General features: G+C 37.9%; 1 protein-coding gene across 2 annotated transcripts in view; it reads left to right on the top strand.

Annotated features, from left to right (window-relative positions):
• LOC145671388 (uncharacterized) overlaps positions 1–22,983 on the top strand; it is a 225,297-nt gene that overhangs the window by 172,250 nt on the left and 30,064 nt on the right. Inside the window, exon 3 of one of the 2 annotated variants that reach the window (XM_081740490.1) lies at positions 5,068–7,265. The exons of the other annotated variant lie outside the window; for it this stretch is intronic. Within the exon in view, the coding sequence (XP_081596616.1) occupies positions 5,068–5,320 (253 nt within the window). The 3' untranslated portion in view covers positions 5,321–7,265. Of the gene's footprint in view, positions 1–5,067; positions 7,266–22,983 lie in introns of those variants that run through there. 2 annotated transcript variants of the gene reach the window in all.

Below are 22,983 nucleotides of genomic sequence, written 5' to 3'. Positions count from 1 at the left end.
GCGTTGTCGCCATTATTATTTAACTTTGTGCCGGAATACGCCATAAGGAAAATCAAAGATAGCAACCAGGGCCTAGAGTTGAACGGCATTCACCAGGTTATGGCATATGCTGATGATGTAAATTTAATAGGGGATGATAGGAGAACAGTAGAAATAAATGCAGAGATCTTATTAAACGCTTGCAGGGACATGGGTTTAGAAGTAAATGCAGAGAAAACTAAATTCATGGAAGTGCGTCGGGACCGTAATACGGCAAATTGTGGAGGCGTTAAAATATTAAGTAATACTTTTGATAAAGTGGATACTTTCAAATATTTAGGATCAATATTAACAGACGAAAATCATATTCACGAAGAAATTAAATGTCGACTAAAATCAGGGAATTCGTGTTACTATTCGGTTCAAAATCTCTTGTCGTCGCGAATTCTGTCGAGGAATTTGAAGCTTAAAATATATAAAACGATAATCATGCCTGTTGTTCTGTATGGTTGCGAAACATGGTCGCTTACTCTGAGGGAAGAACATAGACTGAAAGTATTTGAGAACAGGATCCTGAGAAGAATATTTGGACCCAAGAGGAACGAGAATGGGAAATGGCGGAAGCTTCATAACGAGGGACTACATAGTTTATACGGTTTACCCACCAAGTTTAGTCTTCATTTTGAAAGTGACAACGAATTCTTCGAGCATTTTCTATATATTCAAATAGCTCTCAAACAATAAAAAATCCAAGTGTTGCTTCTATATTACTGTTTGATTTCTGGAAACGGAACTTTATAATGTTACTTTTTTTTTTTTTGCTATATTTAAATTTCATATTTTTATCTGTGCTCTCTTTTCTTCTTCTTCTTCTTCTTCTTCTTCTTCTTCTCTCCTCATTTCTCTCTCTGTCTCACTTCTGTACTTTGTCTAACAGATGTTCATTTGTTTCAATTTTTCATTGTGTGTGTGTGTGTCTAGAATTTTTAAATATTGAATAAAAATTTATTTTAAATATTAAATAATACTTTTGATAAAGTGGATAGTTTCAAATATCTAGGATCAATATTAAGAAACGAAAATCATATTCACGAAGAAATTGAATGTCGATTAAAAGCAGGGGATTCGTGTTATTACTCAGCTCAAAATCTCTTGTCGTCGCGAATTTTGTCGAGGAATTTGAACCTTAAAATATATATAACGATAATCATGCCTGTTGTTCTGTATGGTTACGAAACATGGTCGCTTACTCTAAGGGAAGAACATAGACTGAAACCGTTTGAGAACAAGATCCTGAGGCGAATATTCGGACCCAAGAGAAAGGGGAATGGGGAACTGCGGGAACTTCATAACGAAGAACTACATATTTTATACGGTTTACCAAACATTGTTAGGGTCATCAAGTCTAGGAGGCTTAGTTGGGCAGGTCATATAGCTAGAATGGAAGAAAGTAGAAACGCTTTCAAAGTCTTGACTGGAAGATTAAACGGAAAAAGACCACTAGGAAGATGGGAGGACAATATTAAGATGGATCTCGCAGAGATTGGAATCCAAAGTAGAAACTGGATCCAGTTAGCTACGGACAGAAGTCAGTGAAGAGATTTTGTGAACCCGGCATTGAACCTCCGGGTTCCATAGGCCATACAGTTAGTTAGTTAGTGTGCATGTTTAAGTTTCTCCCTCCATCACCTTATGAATCTTGTTTCGTATGGTTTTATTCTTTCATTTTATTGATACTAATATATGTCTCGTTTGAAATTAGAATTGCGTTCATGTTGTTTGCTGATTTTAGAATGGGAGATACGAATGAAGGACAGAAAGAGAGAATTGTCTCTTTACCAAACGTGTTATGAAGGTGTTATTTGGGTGGCCTAGGTGCACGGCGTTTGCTGTCGCAATTTTATTGATGCGAAGTAAACCTAATTTACAAATCACAAGACTCGGTACGTAAGCATGAGACGTAAAACTATAAATTTCATTTCATTTCAGCTTCTTCTATTAAAGTGCGTATCCGGTTTGCCATAAGGACCAGACTGTGTGACGTGATCAAGTTTTTTCCTAAATCGAATCTGGATATTCCAAATCCAGATGTGAGATACATATCAAGCACTCAACCACCGCATAGGGCGCCATGGGTAATTCGAAGAAGATACATATACTTAGGGTTGCCATATTACCCGATTTTAGTGGGTACCACCCGATTTTTAGGTCCTATATTCGTCCCTCGCTTAATCATCTCTTAAACACGAAAAAGCACCCACTTTTTTGGGTTGGAGAAAAATTTAAGACGACTTTATTGATAAAGTGTTGTAATATTCAACGTATACCGCAATATCTATGTGTGAATCTCAATCGCGATTGACTTAAATTTGGAGTCGCGCTCAGGCTGTGAGCTATTTGCCCAGCGCCCGTGAGCAGACCCGTTTGGTAATAAGATATTTGCTCTGATGCACAGTGGTTTTTTTTTTTTTTTTTTAGTTCATGTGTTTTTAAGGTAATGTACTGAATGTTTTATACGAATGAGTATTCTTTTGTGGGTTGTGACAAACATACTGTAATTATTCATGGCTTCACAAACTACAAGAATATTTAGATTAGATTCATTATCATTTTTTTTCTTTTTAAAATGTTTATGCTGTATTTCATATATTGTGTAACCGTGGTAATTTTGTATGTTAGTACAATTTCAAGTAACAATCTTCAAAAATGGTTAGAAATTTTATAAGAGATGGAACAAGACTCCTAAACATGTTGTATCTTTCTTATTTAAAAAAATTGAGAAATTATTTTGTGTTTCTAAGAGAGAAAACTATGTAAGAAAAATCTGCCAATATCGCTTTCATTTATTTATTTATTTATTTTGGAAACCTTGCTACTTACCGTTTAAATTTCCCCGCTTTTCTAATTTTAAAATATGGCAACCATACATATACTTTATCATTATTATATATTTTACTCAAACTTATTTTTTTGACAACGTTCTATCCATATTTACCTTACGTGCTTTACGTCGTTTGTAAGCTTTTTTTTTTTTTTTTTTTTTTTTTTTTAGGTCTTTGCAATATGCTTTCAATTAGCCAACTCCTTTTTATGGTCTTTGAGATATGTGGAAGAATTCATATTTGTTCATTGATTTTCCATTAAAATTAATGTTAAGGTTTTGTGCGTTTTTTGACTATGTTCCATCCATTTTAGAACAATTTTCTTTTCTAATACAGAATCTAAGTAGCCCCTTTCACATTTGAGCTGAATTTTAGCCATCTCCCCCAAAGTCTTTTCACATCATTGCAACCAGATAGGTCCTTTATTGGTTGAAATTGAATATCCGTTTACAAAAACGACAAATATACGACTGCAGTAAATTACAAATTCAACGGAAAAAGTATTTAAACATTTATGAACTTTCAGAGGGTAAAACGCCATTAAAAAAAAAAATCTTAGCCTGATATTTGTAGACGCTATGGAACATAATAACAAAGCAATTGCGTTAACTTTTCGTCCAATGTAAGATTCATATTTTGGCCTCAACGATAGAAATAGAAACGCATAGACAAAAAAAAAAAAAAAAAAAAAGCAAACAAAAAAAACAACGTGACGCAAATATTATATTATTCAACGAAGTCATTTTGTGTGTTCCTTGTCCTTCAGCAATGTTCAGCCAGTTATGGAAAATTGTTTTGGAATCCCAAAAGAGGGAAACCCTTTGTTCCTTTTTTAATAGAAAAAAAAAACTAGGTAAGAGAATGGTTCAGAAGAAACCCCGATTATGGAACATGTCATAAATAACTTATAAGTTACCTCTTTCTGAAGAAAGAATAAAATACTGCCACACAGAAATACGGTTAGTGATTTTTAACGTAAAATACCCAAGGGATTTTCCAGATCGAATGAAAAGAGTTTTTAAAAACGCACATACACTGAAATAAATTCTCTGTTTGGACAGTTATTGCACACAAGTTATTACATTAGTTTTATTATTCTATAACAATGTTTTTTCTTTTTCTTTCTTTTTTTTTAGGATTTATGGCCTGAGGATATGCTTTGAGTGTTATATGATTGTTACTTTCTAATTTGAAAAAAAAAAAATGAAATGAAATATTTGAGTTTTACGTCCCACGGTTATGCCGGTTAAGCTAAAGGAGACGGTGATGATGAGTAATGAATGAAATGGTGGAATGAAGAAAGTGGGAGGAAACGGGAGAATCCCGAGGAAACCCACGCATACGGTGTTTGTTCACCACAAAGTTCACTTGACGGGGGCTGGGATCGAACCCGGGACCCCAAGTTTATAATTTGAGATACGTTACATTACAAATAACAATAATTTGCTAATTGTCTGTAAGGAAATAGCAACTTATTCTGTAATCGATATTTTTGCACTGTGGCTTCAGTGTGGTTTATTCAAAGCTTGATTCTAGCGGGATGTAACAATTATTGGTATTAGCATTCAACGTAATGCATTTGAAACTGTTAAAGTTACCCGTAAATTTATTTAACTTCATAAGACACCCTGTGACACACAAACTTTATGTTTAAAATCATTTAAAATTCAAAGAAATATTTAAATTTCACGTACTGTGATGTTTATATTATGCATGAATTCGTTTTACTATATAACTTAATGAACCACACGGTTCATCGTTGCTGAAACAAAATTTGTTAATTGGATATGGTTGAGAGCCAAAAGGGCGTAACTGCTGTTTAGTACTTTTGAGAAAATCAAGTTTTAAAATGTGATAATTTTTAGTTTCCACAATATCTTTTCAGTGTACATATTGTCCTCGAAAAACGATATTTACTGTAAGTTACACTTCAAGTTTAATTCTGTCACAACCAAATTCAAGCCATGATACGTGTCCTCATAGCATTAAACTCAGGATATCAAAATTCGGCAGTTACGCCCTTTTGGCTCTCAACCATCGGATTATATTCGGTTGGCCCATAAGTCCTGGAGGTGTTTTTAAGTGCAATTGTGAGTTAAAATAAAATGTTTAGCAATGCATTTTATGATATTCGATAAAAAATTATGTGCTGTACAAAATAATATGTTCATTTTTTTTATGCTGGTGCACTTTTTGTTCGTTTCAGATCATTAAAATGGAATATCAAATCGGCAAAAAAAAAAAAAAAAAAGGAGCATTTTCGACACCTTCGACCTTTAGCGTTTTATCAAGGTGCCAAAGCCACACAAGCTATTCGAGAAATTTCTGAAGTGTATGGCATAAAAGCGATACCTATTAGGATGACTCAAAATTTGTTTAAGCGATTCAAAGACTTCAATTTCGCCCTCAAAGACATGCATGGCACCGGAACTCTGTTCAGTTCGATGAGGAGCATCTGAATCGTCTTATTCAGGACGATACACGCCAAACTACGAGGGACCCCATGCCGTAAATGTCGCCAACACCTAGTGGCTCACCTGCCAGTAAATGTTGAATGTAGATATACCGACGCGTCTAAAGATTGCCGCTCGTGTTCCACTGGCGGCAGGGTTTCGTCGAGTCGAAAAGATATCTCTACTTGGGGCGTTGAAGTTACCAGCGCGTAGCAACGAGGACTTCATTTTGGTCCGCGCCCCTTTGAATCGTCGCAGAGAATCGCGAAGGGACCAACACGAACTATCGGCAGTCATGTGCATGCGGATAAAATAATATGTGTTATATTATTTTAGCTGACGAATTGTTCCTAAAGTGGACTCCGGGTGTCATAAGTAACCCCTCCATCTACATCACGAAGTGAAAAATCTTGAGATAAATGTGTATAATTATTAATTTAGATGGCAACTGTCGCCGATCATTAGAAAGTGAATATGGGAGAACTATGAAATGAAGTAAACAGACGCGTCATTTTGTTATAAAATTACATGGCAAATGCAATTTATCTCATCTTAAACGTCTATCGTTGAATTTACACAGCTAAAGGAGCACTGCGATTAGCCAAATTAGAAAGACTTCAAGGATTTATTTCTCTACGAGTGATACTTTCTTCATCGCCTCCGTGCCGAAGTCGGAAGAATACACGGCTAGTAATCATAAGGTTGGTGGTTCGAGCCTAGCTCGGGTTAGTTTTTTCACTTTTTATAGTGTTTTTTAGACTCACCTTAATGTAAACAAATCACACACATAGGCGATTTAACATATTTTGGGGGAGTAGTTTGTGGTTCATTGGCTTTGCGTCTCGTCTCTGTAGGTGGTGTCCCACTGGTGGTATAATTATCAGAACGGAAGTGAGGCCAACGCGGATCGTCGCTGCGGGGCCGCCAATTTTTGGCGAGATGGCACTAGTTGCTCATCGGTGGTCCACCGACGCTTACGGCATTTGGGGAATTGGCAGAGATAATTGAATTATTTCGCAATACCATAAAGCGGTACCTTCAATTAATGGGAAAGGTTCAGTGGTTAAGCACATGGGTTCTTCATGCTTTGAACGACAACAACAAACATCAACAAACCACGATTTCCACCAGTTTGCTAGCCCATCATTGATCAACTCATGGACACAAGCACCAATTGGTTACCGGCGACGAAATATGATGCCTGTGCGTCAATATGAAGCAGTGTGAAAGAAGCATAAGAACTTATGGGACAACCCAATATTTTGTATAATGTCAATCATTTTTAGTTGTTATTACTTACATTCTTAAGGTCCTATTTTGAACAGTTCTCGCAACTCTTCCTGGTCTAAACTAATCTCTCTCTCTTTTCGTTACGATTCTCAATTAGGATTCAATGCACTCCGGAGTTGTTGTTCTATTGCTTTCATAAAATTTGAATGTTAGATTAATTTCAACTAAGCAAAGCGGCTAAATTATGAAGTTGAAAAGAGATGTAAATTAATATGTAAATTGTCTTTAGATCATTGTTCTTATGCTTTTCAAATGTGTGACACCATATTTAATATAGTGAATATTAGTATACTCTATAAGCAGTCAAAGTGTGTAACTTTGTACTATGGAGATACGTTGGTGCAATGTAAGACCTTACAATTTTACCTCAATGTGTCTTACATCAAAGATCTACGGCAAGCGCAAAGAGAATATCTATTTAACCTATAAAGTACGGAAGATATTTTGTTTTCAAAATACCCTGTTTCTTGTCTTAACTACGGATATTTCGATTTCGAAATGGTACTACAATAACTTTTATAACACATTTTATTTCATGTGTCTTCGATAAATAGGAGTGAAGAAATGGACTTCTTTGTAAACCCTTATGAAAACGCTTTAAATGTAATTTAAAGGTTAAAGGTAAATTACCTCCGTAGTTTAAAGGTTAAAGAATTTACCTCCGTAGTTTAAAGGTTAATTATATACTTCTTAATAAAAACATAAAAATACTCATATTTTTCTTATTTTCGATTTTAAGTTCAGTCGTTTCGCCCATATTTCTATGCGACCAGTGAGAATGACGGAACGAGAGTACTTTGTGTATATACAAAACCAGTGGTCGAAGTGAGACGGTATGCGGTGGTATACCATACCGCCTCTGGTTTTTCAGTAATGAGGACATGCCATCTCTGGTTTTTTAGTGATCAAGACAATATTTAAACAACAGGTATGTTGAATCAAAATCAATAAAACATACCGCCTCTGCTTTTTTTCCACTTCGAACACTGTACAAAACTCTGTTGGGTTAACTGCCGCAGATCGCGGCCCCGAAATACAAAATTTACGGAGAAATTAACAGTATCAGACTAAAAGTGATAATGAGATTAACAGGTCATCACTGTAGGGTGATTAATAAGAGAGAAAACGTAAGTTAAATTGTGGAATGATGTGTTCGCGGATTGATGCGATATGAGGTGAGGTGGCAGTAGAGCATAATCTGCCAGTGTTTCAAACTCACTGTGTTATTAATTAACTTAGCATATGTATGCTGCTGTATTATCATGGGGGTCAAGGTGAAACGAAACGAGTTTTGTGGGGCTTCTAACCCGTTCCTACTCCTCCTCCTACTCCTCCTACTCCTCCTCCTCCTACTACTACTACTACGGATCCGTATAGTAAAACTGCATGAAATTTTTTATCAAGAAACTTCTGTGTGCAAAGTGGACTAAATATCACGTGACATTACGTCACACTCGGGTGATGCAACTTCTTAATCAGCCGTATTGCTTTAGTCATAAATGAGTAGTGTGTAGTTTGCAACACTTAACAGTTCCGATGTACTAATTTTACGCAGTAAATACTATACTGATATACAGGGTGGTCGTGCATGAATGTCGGAAAATTCGTGAGATGAATCTACAGGTAAAAACAAGCAAAAAATGTCATATGAACATTGGGTGAATGCGGCTTCGTTTGGACGCCAGAGGCGTCTGAAATGTCACCTTCCGAGGCGGCAATTTGCAATATCTCAAGAACAGAGAGAAATACGAATGTCGGGTCAAAACATATCAAAGGAAACCCCATCCGAAGAATCCAATTATGCATAAGTGGTGGCGGAACAGTGGCGGCGCTAGAGGGGGGCACAAAGAAAGTGAATGAAACATGGAGAAAAGTGAACAATTTACACTGAAAAATTGTAGGGGATGTTACTTGGAATATGCAACAACAAATGTTAATGAACAGAGGCAACAACGGCTAGTCTGTAGGGACTTTATGAGAGGTTGATTGTAGGAATACAGTATCTTTGTAATGGTGAGAAATAGGAATGTCGGGTCAAAAGATATCAAAGAAAATGCCATCCGAAGAATCCAATTATGTATAAGTGATGGCGAAACAGTGGCGGCGCCAAGGGAAGCACAAAGAAAGTGAATGAAACATGGAGAAAAGTTGAAATTGGTGAAAACACAACTATTTGAAAGCAATCAGGAAACAAGGAATACAACTCTAGGTGTACTGTATAATACATGTCTGATGACAGAGGGCGCATAGCTACAGTAGGTGGAACAAGGGGGCGTCCAGAGCGTCGCGTAGTAGAGTTAGTTATAGGAGTAGTGAAAGCGTGGGTAACGAGAGCGTTCGCATCGAAGGTGCAGAGGACAGCACACAGTTCATTCGTACTGAATGGGGCAATGACAGTAACAGTACAAGCGTTTTAGTTCTACACTCTACAGGCAGGGCAGTAATCCATGTGTATGTGAATGTGGTTTACTTTGTGTCGTGTGAGACAGTGTTGATGTTGACAAGCGCTATGTGTAATGCACCACAATGAATAGGGTCGTATACACTAACGCCGAAATGGCAGATATGCATTTGATGTACGGCTTAGCGTAAGGTAATGCAGAAGAAGCACGTAGGTTATATGCGGAACGCTACCCAGATCGACAAATTCCAGCACCGGGGATGTTTATTCGTATTCATCAGCGATTGCGGGACACTGGGTCATTCCTTCCCAACACAGACATTCCGAGACGACGACGCGTTCGAACACCCCCCCCCTGGAAGAGAGGGTACTCCGACATGTGACCCGGAACCCGAGTATTAGTACCCGACGAATAGCAAGGCAGGAACACGTTTCGCACTAAGTCGTGTTAAGCATCTTGCATAGTAATAATCTCAGACCATACCACGTACAACGAACGCATGCGTTATACGATGGTGACTATGAAACCCGACGACGTTTCTGTCGTTGGTTATACCGCCGCTGCCGTGTATCACCAGCCTTTCTAACACAGTTATTGTTCTCGGATGAGGCATTATTCACACGGGATGGCATCACAAATTTCCACAATGACCATCGATGGGCACTCAACAACCCGCGTGCAATTGTACAGACGAAGCATCAACAGCGTTTCCAATTGCATGTGTGGGCTGGTATTATTGGCGACAACGTTGTGGGACCACATTTCTTACCACAGCGATTGAACGCAATATCGTATCTCCAGTTTCTGACTCAGAACCTACCTATTCTGCTTGAAGATGTGCCACTGAGGGCACAGCAGTGTATGTGGTTTATGCATGTGGCGCCCTTGCCCACTCATGTCACACCATTCGTGCATATCTGAACAAAACATTTCCACGCAGGTGGATAGGTCGTGGTGGATGACAAGCATGGCCCCCACGTTCACCCGACCTGAATCCCCTAGATTTTTTCCTGTGGGGTTACGTGAAGAGTCTCGTGTACACACGGCCCCTGCATGATGTTGAAGATCTTCGCCAGCGTGTATGTGCTGCATTTGCCACATTACGGCAAACGCCAGCGATATTGGCACCAGTCAGACAATCCTTACGCCATCGTGTAACTGTCTGTCTCGAAGAACAAGTAGGACATATTGAACAGCTGCTATAGAATGGCATTATGTTGACCATGGTAAGTACAATACCTCTTGTTTTTACAGTACACTGGGTCTCATCTTCCATACGTGTTTTTTTCGATCTGCACGTTTCATCACTAAGAGTGTTTAACAGTTTCTTTGCAGCTCCCATGCGCCGCCACTGTTCCGCAGTACGTGTGCATAATTGGATTCCTCGGATGGGATTTCCTTTGATATCTCTTCACCCGACATTTCTATTTCTCTCCGTTAAAATGATACTGTATTTCAACATTCCACCTCTCATAGTGACCCTACAGCGTAGCCATTGTTGCCTTTGTTCATTAACATTTGTTGCTGCATGTTCCATATAACATCCGCTCCTACAGTTTGTCAGTGTAAATTGTTCACCTTTCTCCGCATTTCATTCACTTTCTTTATGCTTCCCCTGGCGCCGCCACTGTTTCGCCATCACTTATACATAATTGAATTCTTCGGATGGCATTTCCTTTGATATCTTTTGACCCGACATTCCTATTTTTCACCATTACAAAGATACTGTATTCCTACAATCCGCCTCTCATAAAGTCCCTACAGACTAGCCGTTGTTGCCTTTGTTCATTAACATTTGTTGTTGCATATTCCAAATAACATCCCCTACAATTTTTCAGTGTAAATTGTTCACTTTTCTCCATGTTTCATTCACTTTCTTTGTGTCCCCTCTAGCGCCGCCACTGTTTCGCCACCACTTATGCATAATTGGATTCCTCGGATGGGGTTTCCTTTGTTATGTTTTGACCAGACATTCGTATTTCCCTCCGTTCTTGAGATATTGCAAATTGCCGCCTCGGAAGGTGACATTTCAGACGCCTCTGGCGTCCAAACGAAGCCGCATTCACCCAATGTTCATATGACATTTTTTGCTTGTTTTTACCTGTAGATTCATCTCACGAATTTTCCGACATTCATGCACGACCACCCTGTATATGGATGTAGGAAAGAGCAAAAAAAAAAAAAAAGAAAAAAAACAAAAACAAAAAAAGCATGAAAATAAGAAATATATATGATTAATAATGAATAGTGAAGGCCATAAATGAAACAGGGGTAATTGTAGATAAGATATAAGAAAGTAGGCTCCTATTAGCACATAAGTTGTAATACAACGCTGATAACAGATTTATGTGGGTTTTATCCGGGGTCGCCATCTGCGGTAGTTTAGCCCGTTTGTTATTATGTTTCTACATTTGCTTAAAATGCGAAAACAATAATTTTTGGCAAAGAACACAATCAAAGACAAGCTGGCTATTCTTCTTACACGACGTTACAGAATGACGCACAGTGATGCCAACTTCAAAAATTATAAAAATCCCATTTCGAGAGGCTGAAATTCCCATTTTCCTCTTGAATCTCCCACGCTTTACAAAATTTTCAAAATTTATAAACTAACAAGTGTATGTCATTCACTTTCTTCAATATATGGGTGAATTTAGACCTTCTACCTTATCAAACAGTTTATGAGTAAGTAATTAAGAGAGAGAATTGAAAACGTTAACGAAAACAAGTAGCTTTTGTTGATAGAAATTAGTACTTACATCTTAGGGCGCCGATTCTGGAGAGCAGGAGGCCCAGGCCCCCTAAAGGTTATGTGGGTCCCCTATTGTATTTATGAATATACAATATTTAGCATAATTTGCATCCAATTTGTCTTAAAATTCTCATATACGACTTCTGCAACCAAACACACATCTGAAATGAAATGAAATGAAATTTTTTAGTTTTACGTCCCATGGTTATGCCGGTAGGCCAAAGGAGACGGTGAAGTTGAGAAATAAATAAAATGGTGGAATGAAGAAAGTGGAAGGAAACGGGAGTACTCCGGGAAAACTCACGAGCTCCACCATACGGCGCGAGCTGGGATCGAACCGGGGACCCCAAGCAGCGGAGGTGAACGCTCTAACACTGAACCATTACCTGATTAGACTGGAAAGCGAAAGCCATGAGAAATGTAAGCAGTAATGTGGAATGTTTTTAGTGTTGCTCACGAGAGGAGACACTGCTTGCATCTCGTTTCATCTCGATTATCGAGATAACAATATACTTTTATAACAAGACAGCCTCAAATGTCATGAGCACCAATATAATGTTAAGTTATATTGTAGTTCTTACCATCAAGACTTAGACCTGCACGGTCGAAGTTTTGTGCCCAACCCGGGTATTAATGTCAACCGGCTCAGCTCGGTTCAACTGAGCAACAGCTCGAGTCGGCTTGGTTGGGATGAGCCACCGACTCGGCTTAAGTGAGCCATTGGATGATATCAATAAAACGGAGAAGTTTTTCATTATTTCCAATTTTGTAGTAGTTACTTGCATTGGTATCAATAAAGAGAGAACTGAGCACTAGTCGTCTCGGCTGACCTCGGAGAAGCCCCGCCCTTTTGAAGTAACCACACCTTATGAGAGGGGAGAAATGAGTAATCACTTCTTTTATTGATACGACACACTGCCACGCGCTGAGGAAACGCGAGTGAACGTTCATAAATCTGGAGCAGTCTAGAACTGAGTAGTGACTTGTTTTATTGATACGAAATTGAGGGATGAGATTACTCTAGGTGTAATTACTCCGATTTTCGTGCAGGACTTCTCAGGAGTAGTTACTTATTTCTATTGATATCACCCATTGACTCGAGCCGGCTCGGTTGACTAGCCTACTAAGAATGCTATAGTATCACGAACATCCACAAAGATCTTTTTTTATTAGGTTTCTATAATTGTAATAAATCATAACGCAAGTAACATGAACGGAGAATGCACATCCACAGTATATTAGTGTGACATACTATGATTATGATACGATTTATTTCAAATAAATAGGTACAAAATTAACATTATTATCATTCTGCCATTATTAGCATGTCACTTGTCGCAACTGAGAAGCTTCCATGTTCATTAGTATTCGCGTAAGGTACCGGTATTGAAAATTTGACTTTTTTTTCGAAAGATTTTTTTTCCAAAAACTGCTTGGATGAGTATCATATTGTAAAGAGTCATTTAAATTTTGATACGCAAATGATGTATCTGAAATTTTGCCTATCAAAATGGAAATTATATGTAAATAATTAATCACTTATATATTATATCAAATAATTTGAATATTTGAATCATGCTAATTAAATGTTAAAAGCCAACAGTACTCATATTCTCTGTATTGAATTCATATTAATTTCATGGAAATGGGTGGAAGAGTTTCAAGCACTACGTTTTTTTTTTTTTCTGGAGACGTTTCAAAATTTTCAACATACAGTTCAGCGAACTCGTAGCCTCCAACAGAACACCCAAGTACTGCAGCTGAGAGAGTACAACTGTTTCCAGCTATCTACAATTTTCGAGGCCAGAGATAGGACTATTCTGATATAGTTGTGCAGAGAACTACTATTGTATGTCCAGGCCTAGTGGATGAGAGATGGGTTTGCTACTCTCAAACATAGCGCCGTTCAGACGTGAACAGTTCTTTTGTATCCAAGTCGCACATTGGTGCTGGTTTTTGGGAACAATACGGTGTTAGAAACGAACTTGATAACGTATTCTAACACCTTACCCGCGTCCCTCGCCACCGCTTAGAACTAACCTAACGTCAGCCACTCGCGGAGTAATATGATTTTGAAAATGTGAGTTGGCTTTAGGAAAATTTGATTGTATTTAAATTTTAAAGGTTCTTGGATGCAACCGAATATAAATTATCTTTATTTACTACGGTATGTCCCATATCCGAAAGTATAATGTACTCTTATAGTACACTTTAAAAGTACTATTTCCAGGCAGTTTCTTGAACCCGTTGAGCAGCGTCCGTCTGCAAAAATGGAGGATGGCGTCTGCCGGCGATGCATCAGGATGACAAAAATGTTAATTATCCCCACACAAGGTAATGACAGTTATATATTATAGTACATTTATCAAGTAAATTGTCTATTGTTAGTAATGTAATGTTTAATTTTGCTGCATATATGTTAAATAAGCAGGGGTAAGTGTAATTAAGTTAAAGTTGGTATTGTGATTACATCCCGCGTCAGACATGGTTTGTTTACAGATGGCACCACCTGTCACGTGAGTGCTTGATGGAATGGGGAATGTGTATTTTTTTAATATGTTTTGTTTGCTTAATGATTTTTTTGTCTTCCTGTGCATGACAGGTGTAGTGTTTCATAGCATTTTGATTGTTAAAGTTCAAAGTATAATATGAACTAACTCGAACTCACCAGAGTGTAAATATAAACAAAATATCAGTGTGTAAAGTGATGACCTACTTAAGAATTCTGTATTTACCGTAAGACTGGGAAACGTTGACCCATAAGAAAAACAATAGACAAAAAGTGAGTCTATATTTTTGTAGTTCCTGCGAGCCGAATATCTACGGTTGCCAGGGAGGTCACAAGACACTTCGGGGCTGTTCATCAGACACTTCGTGTCGAGTCTTTGCTAGTGTATAAAAACTACGTTATAATGTGTATCAACTTACTTAGAAAGATAGGGGAAATATCACCTATATATGACCCCATCGGGAGTGTGATTTTCTGAATTAACTTTTAGTTTTCTACATCACCGTAAGGTAGTTAGGGGTGTTATTTACGCACCAAATCCAGCTATCGAGTGAAACATGTACGCAATCGGTGAAGATTACTAATGTGTGTTAGTGGACAAAGAGTGTGGCACACATGTACAATGAACGCACTTCCTGCAAGTTTTCTTAACTCGCTAGAACATTTTCATACGTAGTAAAGCGATATTATTCAATCTTTCATCTGTATAGGTATTTTTCTTTTAACCTGTGCATCACAAGTAAATACACCATGAACAGTGTTTATTTTAAAAAAAATATATATATATTTGAATAGTGGGACTTTAGAACCACGGAACCCAGGATCCAGTAATGTGTGACGCGCCAATGTCACCTTTACTGTGAACACGACTACAGTTACTCTCTGAAATTGAGAGAGAGATGCAAATTAGGAGAACTACAGGGACAGCGTGATCTTCGAGACCGAGCTTCGAAAAAACCGTCCTAATTGGGAAGAGAGACGTCACGCATAAACGGAAGAATGCGTGCTGACTGGAGACACCAGACAGCGATGAAGACCTGGAATCATCGAGGACATGTCGTAGGAAGACCACTTTAAACTAACGCGCGTGGACTTGAACTGTCAAACATGAATACAGTAGCTACTGCGTAAAAAGTAAATTTTTTTTTATGTGTACAGCGTTTGTGAGAAGTAGTGTACAAAGTTTGTTTTCACAAGGAGATATATATATATTAAAGCGTTATCAAAATTAACTACACGTCAGATTTGTACTGCAATCCCTGAAGGTATCCTCAATAGTCACATGCTGAGTGGTGAGTACCAAAAACATAACAAATGAATTGTAACTTCTATTTTTCAGGTGGACGTCGTTCGGCGGCTTCATTGAACTTAACTGCTAATAGTATTCCTTTGTAATGTGTATTCTGTTGGTGTCACTAGACTGTCTCATGTTACATGAGCCACTACTACTTTTGTAGTCCATGAGTCACTTCGAGAGCGAATAATCAAGGTAGGCCACATGAACTATGAGACCTGTGTAGATCTCAAAATCGGAACTTTCTTTTTAATACTAAATGTAGCATAGATCTACATAGGAACAATTTGATGTTTCTATCCAATTAAATTGTATTCAAATTAAAGAGTCTCAACATTTTTTTATTTATTCTTCAGTCTCTACCGCAAATAAGAAAAGTTCATAGTTCATGGGACCCACGATGACAGACAGTCTTCCTTGGTGTAAAGTAAGACTGCTGTCAAATGAAGGGAGAGAGACATACCTCACCATCACTGGTACGCCTTCTTCTTCTCTCTCCAGGGCCTCAGCATAATTTACATTTTCACACCTCACGTCATATACAATTTGTGGCTGCCCAAGCATAGGGCTAATTAGAGGCACCCCGTCTGTTTACAATTTGTGACTCCCAAGCGCGGGGCTTGATGGAGGAGGCATCCACACTCTGTTTACAATATCCAATAACATAGAAGATTTTCCACGGACGTAAAGATCATAATGCAGTTTACAGCAATTTGATACCTCAAACTGATTTGGAGATATGATACACGTTGTTAAAGTTCGTAACACTGCTTAAACTTATATAATTACAAGAGTTTATTGTAATTACAAGTACCAAAATCTGTTTCTGTACCTAAGTAATGTTATAAAAACAAACAGGATGAATATGCACTACAAACAATTCCCAAATACATCATTTTTAACAGTATCGTTATCAGTATTTATGTTTTTCGTATCTTGTGAACGATTGGAGATATCAAATTGCTGTAACGGCTTCGAGAAGTTTTACGTCTTTTGAGAACGATCTGTTTCTCAGATACAATAGTTTTAGTTAGCTTCCTTTTGTACCACTGAATACCAGCATTGCTCGACTAACATATTCTTCTGATGATAAAGGAAAAGGCTGGATTGTAAAATACCAGTAAATGTTTATTCATAACTAACGAGAAGTATCTCTTTCTAAGTCACTAATAACAATACTATCTTAGTAAAAAGCCAGGTATATACTAGACCTGTACAAGCGAATATGGTACTTTAATTTTCTGGGCCAAATGGTTAGTGGGGGAAAACGTTTTCGCCCAAAAATTTGAAAATCGAAAAAAAAAGGAGGGAAAACGGAAGTAAACAGAAGTGAAAACTGTGGCAGGGACCACCTAGAACGAATACAATAGTCTTAGGGCCCACAATGAATGTCGATAAAACTTCTTGCGGTTAGCCGGTCAGTTGGGACAGTACACACACACACACACATACATATATATCATAAGTAAATCTCTCTCTCATACAGAGTAAAGTCATTAAGAGGAACCTGGCGCATTTTTGCCGATCCCAAACGTTTCAGCATTCTTGCCAATTTGATGTCGAGAACATAATCCAAACAACCCCAGCGGGGCTTCTAACCCGTTCCTACTACTACTACATTAGCTGTGGATCTATATAGTACAAGGGCAAACGTACTACTACTACTACTACTACTACATTTGCTGTGGATCTATATAGTACTAGGGCAAACTTATTTTAATGAAAGAAGTTTAATGAAAATTTTAAAACAATGATCGTTAAATCACTTTTTGAATATTATTTTTAATCTTATTTTAACGAAAGAAGTGTTATAAACATTTTTAAAAGTAGTAAAAAAAAAACTGTCCGTAGGCAGGATTCGAACCCTCGCCAAAAACATGTTCGTTACTAGCATGTTACGCTAGACCACTCGGCTACCAGAGCCGACAACAATTCTTCTTTACTTTGTGCTATATGTTGATCATGTCTTGTGATATCGCATCTGTATCGACCAATCAGATCAGAGGATATGCTGAAACGTTTGGGATCCGCAAATATGCGACCCGGGCCTAGGTGTATGCTACACTATACCATGCCTTTTGTCTTTTCCCTAAAATCTCTCTATGCACATTTAATTCGCTTTCTTCATCCTCTTCTCGTTTTTGACCAGAACTACCTTCATTACTAATTTTAAACATTTCGTTGTCGTAAATTTGTAGGGGATTTGCCCCACCTTGCCGTTTAGTCATGTGAAATGCGAATCCCATATTCCCTTACGAAAAACTTTTAAATTTAATAATGTCCCACGATTATGACCTTTAGGCTAGAGAGACGGCTGATTAAGGCAAATGAGTGATATTGGAAAAATTTGTGTAATATGGGACGAAACGGGAATACTCTAAGTAAACCCATGAACATGATGTTGTCCACAAGAGGAATCTCACGCACCCCCACGGTAAGTGCTTCACAACTGAGCTAGCGTCCCCCCACCGTATTCCCTTATTTTACATCTATAAATTTGACCAAGAAAGTTCTGTCGCTTTTTGTGGGGGTCTGTGTTCAATTGGTCCTCACACCATGAGTTGAATGCGAATGGAGATAAGGCGAAAGTCAGTTGTTGGTGTGGGTATATGGTTGTGGCAGTTCAGTTACACCGTGAACTTGCGTAAGCACAGCGTCAACATAGAACCCCTACAGAGCATTATAAGGGCAGTAATTGAAGCGAACAGTGGACAAACATGTGAGGAACTGAGACTACAATTCAGTGTGGGTGGAGAAACTATTCGGCAGCATCTCCATCAACTTGGAAAGCACAACAAATTGGGTTGATGCGTCCCACCTGATTTGACTCCGGGCCAGAAGGTAACGCGAACACATACTTGTGTTTCTTTGCTATCTCGCCTGAGGAAGGAGCCATTTCAGGACAGTGTGTTACATGTGATGAGAAGTGGGTTCTGTATGAAGCTCCACGACGCCGTTATCATTGGTTAGCATCCCATGAACCGGTTACAAAACAGCCGAAACCACCACTGCATCAAAAGAAAGTTCTCTTGTGTGTTTGGTGAACTGCTCGCGGCATCTTGCATCGGGAACTGCTATCAGCTGGTCAGAGCATCAATGCAACTGTGTACTGTTAGCAGCTGAGCCGTGTGGAAGAAAAACTCAAAACTCTGGAGCCAGTACTTCAGAATCGCAAAGGAGTCCTCCTGTTACAGGTCAACGCTAAGACTCACGTGGCTAGGATGACCCAGGACACCATTCTGCGCCTTGGATTGGAAACACTATTGCATCCACCATACTCCTCGGGCATTGGACCGCCTATTATCACCTGTTTCAGTCCTTGGGCAATCACTTTAGAGGACGCCAGTTCAAATGCCTAGTAGAGGTGCAAAATGCACTTTATATCTTTTTCGCTACACGAACCCACCAATTTCTACCGCGATAGAAACCATGACCTTCCAGAACTTTAGCAGAAGGTCGTCGATGCTGAGGGGTACTATTTTTGGTTCAGTTTTATTGATGTTAAGTTTACGTCCCTTTCAACAGCGAAGCTATGTGAGACAGGACCTACTGTTTAACGTGGAATCCGAACCACATGAGCTTCCGCCGGGAATCGTACCCGGATCTCCCCTAAAGGCGCTTACGCTGGGCACTATTTTTGATCTTGCAAGTACGTCTTAGGTGACATATCGATGTTCGAAGGTGGTGGGTCAAAAAGAGAGAGAATTTTCTTCCTTTTTTTTTTTTACGTATATCAGTGTGTGTGTGTGTGTGTGTGTGTGTGTGTGTGTGTGCAACTTTATTCACATCGGTAGCTATATTCCTTCCTGCGTTCGTGACATCGGCTTTCAAACTCTGGGCAGGGCGAGGAATTTGCCACAAAAAACATTTTCCTACAGAAAATGAAAAGTATATATTCCTTCATTTTGTGCTTACTCTCTCTGTATTCAGTTTTGTTCGAGTCTAGTGCTTAAGTGCTTCTGAACTAACTGGAAACGAAAAACAAAAACATTTTTGGACGATTGGAAACAAAGATTTCTTGGAAAAAGAAGTTTGCGAAGAACGAAATAGAAGAAAAACTTTTCGAGAAACGAAAAAGGAAGAAAACAATTTTCTTTTCGAAAAACGAAAAACGAAAAATTTTCCGATCAACGAAAAACGAAAAATATTTTTTCGAAAAACGAAAAATTTCGAAAAGCGAAAAACGAAGAACTTTTCAAAAAACGGAAAACCAATTTTTTTTTCGAAAAAACGAAAAACCAAAATTTTTTTCGACAAACGAAAAACGAACTTTCCGAAAATCGGTCGAAAAAGGTCATCCCTAGTTTCTAAATCTTGTAATATGATGTGACAAACGTTTCAACCTTGATGCGTCTTATTTCGAGAAATAACGTAGGCCTTCTTATTTAATTTTGTGATACTATTCATCTTGCATACGTATTTCTGTTCATAGTCGCCCCGGAGGAGATTTATTTTTTGACCTACCCTCGTAGGGTTACGAAATTAATTGTAGATTACATACAGTAGATGTACAACGTATGCCATTATTATCTGGCTATCACTGTAACTACTTGTCAAGCACCACCTTTTTGTCAAAGTCCCGAACACTTTTAAATATCATTTATCCGTAAACCCAAGAGGGTAAATAAAATTTAAATCCATGGAAATTCATTCTGTAAGAACTAATTAGCCTACTTGAACAAAGTTCACCTAAGAAAGAAAGTACGAATAATAAATGAACTTCTGAAACTACAATTAATATTCATTAGAGGGAGAAGATGAAACGTGTGTAGTTGATCTCAGTCAGAATTAACGTAGGATCAGATATTCTTCCAGAGAACACATGCTCAACCAAACTCTGTAAGACAGGTAAGATACGCCGAGAATAATTGCTCTTCACTCAGTTTTCAGCTCTTATGAAAAAAAGCTTTTATGTGAGCAGGCGGAAACAAACTTGGACAATTTATTACAAAATAATAATAATAATAATAATAATAATAATAATAATAATAATAATAATAATAATAATAATAAGAAGAAGAAGAAGAAGAAGAAGAAGAAGAAGTGTTCATAGTGACACCTAGTGATACTTCTAAGGGCTCGTTACACATCGGTTTGCGTCAACATAACTGAAAATTTGTTTAAATTTACTATAATGGATATTGCCAAGGGCGCCGATCATGAAGGTTGCCGAAGGGGCCCTGACTTCCCCAAAGCACGTGTGGGCCCCATGTATTTTATGAAAATTTTTATATGTAATTTTATTCTTATATGTATTGTTACATGTATCTTTTATGAATGCCCCCCCCCCCCCAAGTTACAGGGAAATCGGCCCCCTTGGGTATTGATTTTCGTGAATATGCTGTATAACGTTAGTAAGAAATTTTGCATTTTGCGATCATCTATTCTCCGAAACTTTCTTCACAGACTCGCCACCACTATTGCTGTTTATTTTTTTCTCCGTTTCGATTGCAAATATTCAGCAACATCCTGGTTGTAATCAGGGTTAAAGTAGATCTGAGAAGGTAGGAGACGCATGACGTCACACCATACCCCGTGCCTATATTTACCCATTGTAATTTTTAAGGAAGTAGGGTTGACGCCATAGATATTTTCTATGAGTGCCCAGGTTCCCCCTCACTTTTTTCCCCTAGTTATAATTATAAACTGTTAGTAAGATATTTCCGTCATTACGGATGATCCACTTGGGAAAACTTTTGTAACGTACCCTGAGCTATTGTGTAGATTAAATTCATATTGTACCGTTTAACTTCGTAATTCCAGCTAAATTCTATTAACGTCTAGCATTAGATACTACAGCAGGGTTGCCACACTCGAGACTCGCGATGATGCCAAACACGGGTCTGAATTAAGCTAGATTTTTGAAAATTATGCCTGATTTTCAAATTATCTTTCCTAACTAATTTTAAAGACCCGACCTTACTTATCTTCATTATTTTAATGACGTGTTTCAACTGTATTCATGTACAAAGCTAATATGACATTGTCAGGAATGATAATGAAATAATTTGGTAAATGGCACATTATAAGGGAGGAAGGTCGAATTTATTTTTTATGAATGGTTCACAGTTTAAGAAACATATTCACAACATGCCGCTCCCGACACAGCCCTGAAGCATTTCTTTTGGTGTAAATTCAAAGGGACAGAAACATCCCATATAGCCAGACATTCAGGTTTCAGTTGACAGTAATAAAACTATGGGTAAGTAAATATGTTTTGTAGAGTCACATTTTGCTATTTTTGAACATTTCTCTGAATAAATTACAACCGCGGGAATACTGACTGGTTTCATTGCTCCAACCATCGCTTCAACTAAGAAGAATAATTCCAGACGGTCCTTGAACCATCTAAATTTTCGTTCTTTTTCTGTTCACGAGAGGGAAGAATGAAATTATGCTAGATTTGGCCAAGATGCTAAAGTCAAGATGCTAGATGCTAAATGCATGTGAATTATGCTAGATCTTGCACCAAGATGCTAGATATGGCTTCACTGTACTACAGGTGGAATCTTGTAAATCCTTGAATTCAATTATTGAAAAATGTATCATTGTTGAACCGGAAAATATTCACCTCCAAGAATAAATCATTCTTCGTAGATTTATCAAAACAAGCCAGTTATTTTATTTCATGTTGTTAGGTTATTAATTAAATATTTATTTATTAAATATGAGTAAATTTGCAGGAGTCGTTTGGATAAAATCGTCAAAAGAATAAGCTTCACCCTCAAAATTGAAATAAACATTCTCGATTTTCCCAGAGAAATGACTTATATCACAGTATGGAGTTGATTTTGAGTTTAATGTCCCTTTCAGCACTGAGGCTATATGAGACAGGATCTACTAACGTGGAATCCGAACCACCTGAGCTCCCTTTGGGAATCGAACCCAAGTCTCCCACGTCAAAGGCGCGTACGCTAACCGCTTAGCCACGAAGAAACTCATATCACAGTATGGAATTTTTAACGAAATATTGTTTTTTAAAATATTTTTAAAAAATCGTTGGAACTTCTTTTTTCTTTTTTTTTTGAGAAAATCGCATTTGGTGATTTTTCACTCTTCAATAAGCTACCCTTCTTTTGGGGGTAGGAAAAAAATTTGAAAACCATTCTCGAGAATCGCATGTAAACCCTGAGTTTAAAATTTGGTTCAGACACATTGAACGGTATGGTCTCTAGGCGAATGTACATCAGGATGAATAGACAGATAGATGTCGAAAAAAAAAAACTTCTTCGGTGTCGATGAGGCATGAAACATGTATATACATTGAAATCGCGAAATCGAATCTTTTTCGCTATCGCTATACTTACTCCTCTCCTTTAGTCTCTCGAAAAGTGAAAAGGTTGGTTATAAAATTATAAAAAGTAATAATAAGGAAAACGTGCACCCAGAAAAAAAAATAAAGCACATCTGCATCTATTCCTG

The sequence above is a fragment of the Thermobia domestica genome, chromosome 15, assembly GCF_964235325.1.
Source record: "Thermobia domestica chromosome 15, izTheDome1.hap1.1, whole genome shotgun sequence".
Classification (NCBI taxonomy): domain Eukaryota; kingdom Metazoa; phylum Arthropoda; class Insecta; order Zygentoma; family Lepismatidae; genus Thermobia; species Thermobia domestica.
The sequence above is the reverse complement of the archived record's forward strand: the minus strand, read 5'-3'. Positions and strand labels throughout refer to the sequence as shown.